Source organism: Oncorhynchus mykiss, chromosome 25, assembly GCF_057628025.1.
Source record: "Oncorhynchus mykiss isolate SJ-2025 chromosome 25, ASM5762802v1, whole genome shotgun sequence".
Taxonomy (NCBI): Eukaryota; Metazoa; Chordata; class Actinopteri; order Salmoniformes; family Salmonidae; genus Oncorhynchus; species Oncorhynchus mykiss.
In genome coordinates this window covers 29,283,741-29,291,774 of record NC_143046.1, presented here as the reverse complement: position 1 = coordinate 29,291,774, position 8,034 = coordinate 29,283,741, and the positions used below count along the sequence as shown (strand labels likewise).

General features: G+C 44.7%; 1 protein-coding gene across 1 annotated transcript; it reads left to right on the top strand.

Annotated features, from left to right (window-relative positions):
• Nucleotides 1-455: 455 nt before the first annotated feature.
• Nucleotides 456-7,985, top strand: LOC110504945 (putative G protein-coupled receptor 101). Its single transcript, XM_090219620.1, has one exon. It carries the CDS (start codon nucleotides 2,113-2,115, stop codon nucleotides 3,637-3,639), a length of 1,527 nt encoding a protein of 508 aa, XP_090075746.1. The 5' UTR covers nucleotides 456-2,112; the 3' UTR covers nucleotides 3,640-7,985.
• The last annotated feature ends 49 nt before the right edge of the window (nucleotides 7,986-8,034 follow it).

The following is an 8,034-nucleotide window of genomic DNA, read 5'->3' as shown; positions in this document are numbered from 1 at the left end:
ATTTCTAAAACTTGTTTCTGCTTTGTCATTATGGGGTGTTGTGTGTAGATTAATTCCCCATCAATTTAATGTAGTCAATGTTATAATAAGGCTGTAACGTAACAAAATGTGGAAAGAAGAAGGGGTCTGAATACTTTCCCGAATGCACTGTACATACCTTTAGAATTGTACTATTATATTTGACAATGATTCAACATATATGCAAGGTTTATGAACTCAAATGCAAAACAACAATTGAAGCATCAATCAGTTCTTTGATCAGTCAGCCCTGTGCAGACTCTGCCACGAGGAAACGGAATCAATAGATCTCTTTTGGTGATGTCCTTCCGTGGCACGTTTATGGAGTCAGGTCCAGGAGTCATTCTTAAGTTATAATGTCTGTGTTCTGTTGGACCTACAAACAGTACTGTTAGAAGATCTGAAAAAGCACCATCAATCAATGAGAAATATGATTATACGTTAGGTAAAGTATTTATTTTTTGGTCAATCTCTGTAGAGAGGTACAAAAAGAGAGGTTCACGACCCTTGTAAGACATCACTGTCAAATAGAAGGATGTATTACAGAAGGAAATAGTTAAATGGTACCGGGAAAGATGGACATCTGAGGGTACTTAGCAGCAGAAGAAGTGTTGTTTTCCGTTAGGTTGCTCCAATCAGGGGAGGGGTGGTAGGGTTGGGAAATAAAAAAAACAAAAAAGTGGGAGATTAGAAATTATGCAAACAATTAGTGTGATAGATTTTGCGTTCTATCTGCAATATTGAAGCTGATGATCTATACAAGATGCACCTGTGGATATTCCAGAGGGGTGCAGGTTTAGTAGCCCTTTATTCCAGAAAGTTATTTTCGTTTAATTAAATTACTTTCGTCATTTTTGGTCACAGGAAATTTACATTTCGAATATAACGCTCAATGAAACACTGAACTACAACACCGGGAAAAAAACGGTTTGATACTTTGATCTAAATCAGGATTGCATTATGAATGTTGGCGCTCTTGGGGGGGGGGGGGGGGGATTTGTAGCATTCAAAAATAGCCCACAGTGTAACCAAAAGTCTTTGCATTTTGAACAAAGTCAAAAATTGGCAAATAAATGTTGCTGATTGCAGATGAGCAGCTCTCGCAGCGCAGGTGTCGTCGGTTTTATGACAAACCAGTATTTCATAGTCCGTTACATAAGGAATGCTTGATTTGTCATGACAATAAACGGGAAAGGGCAGTGGAGATTATTCTTGTCCAAATAATCTGCCCCGTTGAGTGATGACAAGAAGCGTATGCCGCTTGAGCCGTGGGGGTGGGGGGGGGGGGGGGTTGCTACCATTGACGATACAGCCTTGCCTAAAATGGGAGCGCGACGAAGCGATGACAATCGAACGGTATCAAAGTGGGAACCCGGGCTCTGGTGCTGAGGAGAACTGAGCATCATCACCGACCAAAACACCGCAGCCGAACCCGCCCCCAAACAAAGGAAAGATGGCCATTTCAAGGTAAAACATTTATTCTCACTGATACATTTGTTGCGGTTTTGGCAACAGTGAAGAGTAGATTGTACAAAATTCATTGATTGGGAGCATCAGTGAGCAAGGATGAACTGGCATTTTGGAAGGGGTTGTTTGAATCCCTTTCCTTCTCAATTTCAAGTCCCCTATGTAAAATACTGTATATGTTTATTTGCAATGCAAGTCGGGTATCAAGGAATAATACTGTCGTCAATTTTGTCAGAATGTGTTTGGCGATTGGGGTTCAAATTTGCACAGGTTTCTGTTGATAGATAATGAAATGTACAGACACTCGTACTCTCTTTACTGGTCTAATGCAGCTGTTACAAAGAGACATGGGTATACCATGTATGCAATGGTTTTGCAGCTAGAGTGGAGTCTGAAATGATTGAATCACTTGATAAAGATGAGCGATAAGGAATGTATAAAATAAATGATTCAAATACTTAGCTATATTGTATGCTCCAAAAAATTGGGAAATTATATTATTTTATACTATATGTTGTTTAATAAGTCGTAGTAAAAAAGAATATTTAAAAAAAAATGTAAATGAATGAATTCATAGTGAAATTAAAATCAGCCTCAACAATGTAGTCCTCTAGAATTAGAGAGTACATGCTGTTTGAAAGCAGACAAACCTCCGTTCGAGCTTGTGATGTTGTCTTCTCTCATCCTCTCCTTCAAGAAGAAAACCGACTGACAGAAAAGGGGACCTGTGAGACATCGGGTGGAAACGGTGAAGGCTGTGAGAGCTACAGTCACGCATGTTGTCTCCCCCACCCTGCCAACTTCAGCATGTCCACCTCTGAGGCGCCTGGTGAGAGCAGTAACTCCAGCACCGTGCCCTGGGACCCTGGTTCCTCTGGTCCTCCTGGCCCCACAGACTGGCCGTCGGTGGCCAACAGCGTGGTGAAGATGGTGCTGATCTCAGCCATCGTGTGTGTGTCTCTGTTTGGTAACGTGGTGGTGTTGTTAGTGTTCCAGAGGAAGCCTCAGCTCCTCCACGTGGCCAACCGCTTCGTGCTCAACCTCCTCCTGGCAGACCTGCTCCAGACTGTGCTGGTCATGCCCTTCGCCATCGCTGCCACCGTGCCTGGTGTGTGGCCCCTGGATGCCCGCTTCTGCCAGGCCCTGATAGTGCTCATGCACCTGTTTGCCTTCGCCGGGGTGAACACCATCATCGTGGTGTCGGTGGACCGTTATCTGGCCATCATCCACCCGCTGTCCTACCCCACCCGCATGACCCCTCATCTGGGCACCAACCTCATTGCCTGCACCTGGGTGTTGAGTCTGCTCCAGAGCACGCCGCCCCTCTACGGCTGGGGGGCCATAGACTTTGACCGCAGGCATAACATGTGTTCTGTGGTGTGGTCCTCCAGCCTGTCCTACTCAGTACTGGTTGCCACCTGCTCCTTCTGGCTGCCGGTGCTCATCATGCTGGGCTGTTACTGGATGGTGTTCAGGGCAGCTAGGAGGCAGAACGCCCTTGTGCACCCCATCCAGACCCAGTCTAAGTCCCAGCCCAACCTGCCTCCGAATCCCCAGGCCCCCTGCCCCGGCAGCCCCCAGCGCCCACCCCAACAGGCACCCCCACCCCTGGACTCCTTCTCAGCTGGGGGGTACCCCATCCGGGGCAGGCACAGACGTTTCCACTACCACTGCAAGGCAGCCCTGGTGGTGTTCGTCATCATGGCCTCGTACATCCTGAGCATGGGACCTTACAGTGTTCTCAACACGGTCTCCATTCGCTCCAGTGCTGCTGTGCCTCCATGGCTGGCCTCCTTAGCCCTGGTGCTCTTCTTCTTGCAGTGCTGCCTCCACCCCTACATCTACGGCTACATGCACCGCAGCGTGAGGAAGGAGTTCCTGGCCCTGCTGTGTGGTCCGCTCTGCAGGCAGGGCCGTCCTTGCCACAACTCCGCCCAGGACAGCTGCTTCACCGTGACCGACGGACGCTCCACGCACCCCAAACTGCCCAATCTGGCCACACGTGTCTGCCCCCTCCGCACCTGGGAGGAGGGCACCACCACAGAGGCTACCTCCTCCTCCCCCACCATGGATAGGAGGTCCAGGGATACCCGCAAAGAGACCACCAGCCTGAGCTCTGAGAGAGAGCTGACTGTCCACACCACTACCAAGTAGAACAGTCTACAGAGAAACAGCCTGGGAGATGGGGTTGACTTGTCTTTCATGTGGCTGTTTTCAACTCCAATGAAGACATCATGGTTATTCAGCATGGTTCAACTTGAGCAGATCTGCCTTCTAGTCTACAGGGTTATCCATTCTGACATTGTCTGTTTGTTGTGATTCGGGATTGTTGTATTTTTGATGGCTAGATTGACCTAGTAATGCTTATTTGCCATAGACATGGTTCCAGGAAAATAATTGCAACCTGAGTTGCAGTATTTTCCTTGAAAAGCCATTGTTGGTTCTCCTATTGTTAGGTCCTCCTATTGTTAGGTCCTGGTTGACGCGGAATTGAAAAATGCACATCTACTGTTATGTCTACGAGAGCACTAGACAAGGTCACCAAAGTGTATTTATTGATCATTTTGTGCATTCAAAAGTATGTTTTTATATAACATTAGCCATTGAAAATATAAAGGGAAGGGGGAGTGTTTCTAGAGGGAATCTCTGTCAAAGTGCCACGAAATAGATCACCTATCATATCAACTTGAAATAACATGCCACAAATGTATTTGATTTGAGTGTTGCAAATGCTGCTACAGAACACAATTTCCCCTTGGTGACAGCTTCTGCTTATCTTATGTGGAGAGCATGATTAGAGTGTATTAACCATTACCACTCACCCTGCCCATGGTGTGTAACACCTGATGTCAAGGAAGAGATGGTGGACTCAACATGACCACTGATTCATTAGTCTAGATCACTACTTCAGCACCAGAATCATGCTGCGTTTCCCAATCAGCATCTCATCTAGCCAATATCCCCCATTTATCTGTGCCCCGTGATTCAGCCAGTCTATGCAGCCTGCCAGTGCAGCCAATTAATTCAGGGTGTTATGGGGACGGTGGAGTGTCCATGCCTGTCCGTAAAGCCTATTGAGCAGGCTGAACCGTCTGGCTCCCTCTCAAAGCACCTCGTCAGAGAGCTGTGCAGTGTCTCATTGACTGTTCCCACTACCAAGTGGATGTGGCTCTACCAAGCCTTCTGAAAGCTACACTGTTCATGTTTGCCTTAGCCAGTTTGGCCCTCTCATATCGGAGTTTCAAAAGGAGGCTGAGAGCTCTCACAAACTTCCGTTACCTGAACGTGGAAATGCTTCTTGGTAGGGCTCCACTGACCACATCCGCTCACTTAGCTTCTTCTGTAAAGCGTAGATACCATATAAGTATTGGTGTTACTTTATCTTTGCACTTTATCAGAGCATAGGGCATGGAGGTCAGACTATTAGTCGATTTGAAACAGGTTACAGAGTACTGTAAACCCAGTACTATAGCTAGATGCATGTTGAGAAAATACTGATGGTCTCAAACTTTCAATATAGTAAATGTACATAAAGTGCATTGGGAAAGTATTCAGACCCCTTGACTTTCCACATTTTGTTTCCTTACAGCCTTATTCTGAAATGGATTAAATATTTTTTCCCTCATCAATCTACACACAATACCCCAAAATGACAAAGCAAAAACAGGTTATTATTTACATAACTATTCCGACCCTTTGCTATGAGACTCGAAATTTAGCTATGGTGCATCCTGTTTCCATTGATCATCCTTGAGATGTTTCTACAACTTGTTTGGAGTCCACCTGTGATAAATTCAATTGATTGGACATGATTTAGAAAGGCAGGCATCTGTCTATAGAAGGTCCCACAGTTGACAGTGCATGTCAGAGCATAAACTGAGCAATGAGGTTGAAGGAACTGTCCGTAGAGCTCCGAGACAGAATTGTGTCGAGGCACAGATCTGAGGAAGAGTACCAAAAAATGTCTGCAGCATTGAAGGTCCCCAAGAACAGAGTGGCCTCCATCATTCTTAAATGGAAGAAGTTTGGAACCACCAAGACTCTTCCAAGAGCTGGCCGCCCGGCCAAACTGAGCAAACAGGGGAGAAGGGCCTTGGCCAGGGAGGTGACCAAGAACCCGATGGTCACTCTAAAAGAGCTCCAGAGTTCCTCTGTGGAGATGGGAGAAACTCCCAGACGGACAACTATCTCTGCGGCACTCCACCAATCAGGCCTTTATGGTAGAGTGGCCAGCCACTCCTCCGTAGAAGGCACATGACAGCCCACTTGGAGTTTGAAAAAAGGCACCTAAAGACTCTCAGACCAAGAGAAACAAGATTCTCTGGCCTGATGAAACCAAAATTGAACTATTTTGCCTGAATGCCAAGAGCCACGTCTGGAGGAAACCTGCCACCATCCCTACGGTGAAGCACAGTGGTGACAGCATCATGCTGTTTGGGTGTTTTTCAGCAGCATGGACCGGGAGACTAGTCAGGATCAAGGTAAAGATGAACAGATCAAAGTACAGAGAGATCCTTGATGAAAACCTGCTCCAGAGCGCTCAGGACCTCAGACTGGGGCGAAGGTTCACCTTCCAACAGGACAATGACCCTAAGCAAACAGCAAAGACAGCGCAGGAGTAGCTTCAGGACAAGTCTCTGAATGTCCTTGAGTGGCCCAGCCAGAGCTCGGACTTGAACCAAATCTAACATCTCCGGAGAGAGCTGAAAATAGCTGTGCAGCGACGCTCCCCATCCAACCTGACAGAGCTTTAGAGGATCTGCAGAGAAAAATGGGAGAAACTCCCCAAATACAGATGTGCCACACTTGTAGCGTCATACCCAAGAAGACTTGAGGCTGTAATAGCTGACAAAGGTACTTCAACAAAGTACTGAGTAAAGGGTCTGAATACATATGTAAATGTGATTAGTTTATGTTTATACATTTGCAAAAAATTCTAAAAACCTGTTTTTACTTTCTCATTGTGGGGTATTGTGTGTAGATTGATGAATTTTTTTTTTTTAAATCAATTTTAGAATAAGGCTGTAATGTAACAAAATGTGGAAAAGGTCAAGGGGTCTGAATCCTTTCCGAATGCTCGGTAAATACAAATGGGCACATACCGATTCGGTATTCCTCAAAGCCATGGAATGAATGTAGTCAGACCCAATAATAATTATTGGCACCCTTGATAAAAGGCCGCCTGGAGTTTGATAAACGACATTGGCACTTGGATTGGAATAGGTGCTTTGCCCAGATGACATGAAAATAGAGCTCTGGCTACCCACACCAGTGGTGGGTTTGATGTTGAAAAACAGAAGTATATGCAGAAAAGTAGCTCATACCTTGGGTAAAATATGGTGGTGGATCTTTGATGTTATGGCGCTATTTGGCTTCCACTAGTCCTGGGGCCCTTAAGGTTAACGGCATCATGAACTTGACCAGGTACCAGGACACTTGACTGCAAGTGGATCTTCCAGCAAGACAATAACCCCAATCAGCAATCAAAATCTACAAATAAAATGGTTAGCTGACCACAAAAAAAAAATCAACATTTTGCAATGGCCATCACAGTATCTGTACTTGAACCCCATTGAAAACCTGTGGTTTGAATTGAATAGGACAGTCCATAAGAGCAGATCTAAGGATATGAAGGATCTGGAAAGATACTGTATGGAGGAATGGTCTGAGATCCCTCCCAACGTTTCCTTCAATCTCATAGAACATTTGAGGAAAAAAGTATGTCATTATCCTCACAAGGGGAGGGTGCTGGCTTATTGAAAACAGGGGTTCCAATCATTTTGAATGAATCATCCAATCAATTGTATTAGTATAAAATCATTTCCCAATTGTTTTAACATACAATATGTATTAATGCATTATTGTATTACTTATTTCATACAGTCTTCCCCCCTCATCAAGAGTGCAAGTAATTATGGACCCGACTGTACATGTAGAAAGAGCAGTCTCTGCCCCTGGTCTTAAGGAACCAATACTTGTTTTTTTTAATAGTACTTCAAGTGTAATTGTTCAATCTAAAGCAAGTTCATCTGAGAGCTCATCACAGAATTGTTGGCTAACAAACAAACATGGTATCGATATAGTAGTTTCAGCAGTGGGTCATCTCTGCTGAGTGGAAGTCCTTCAGTAAGTGTGATCTGTATGCATGTTGTTGAGAGCCTGAAGTGTTAAGTATGAGTGAAATAGACTTGAGTGCTGAGAATCTCAATTTTCAGCCATTTTGTTTAAAGGTAATTGACCTTGAGTGCTAGTTGACAATCAAACATCAAAAGGAAGGCAATCATCACCAACACCATTGTAAAGTATTGTGTGATATGTTTCCCGTTGAACATGTAAAATAGTGACACTAAAGTAAATAACAGAATGTTTTATATGCAGTACTTCTTTAAAAACTAGACATTTGTGAAGATTTCTATATATTTTTTTCCCCTCAACTTGGTCTGAGGATGCTTGTGTACAGTTAATTTATAAAAATTAATAAAGCGAGAGTTTAACAACGCTGATCAGAACTCCTTCCATGGAGTGGCAGTGAGATTGATGCTTTGCCTT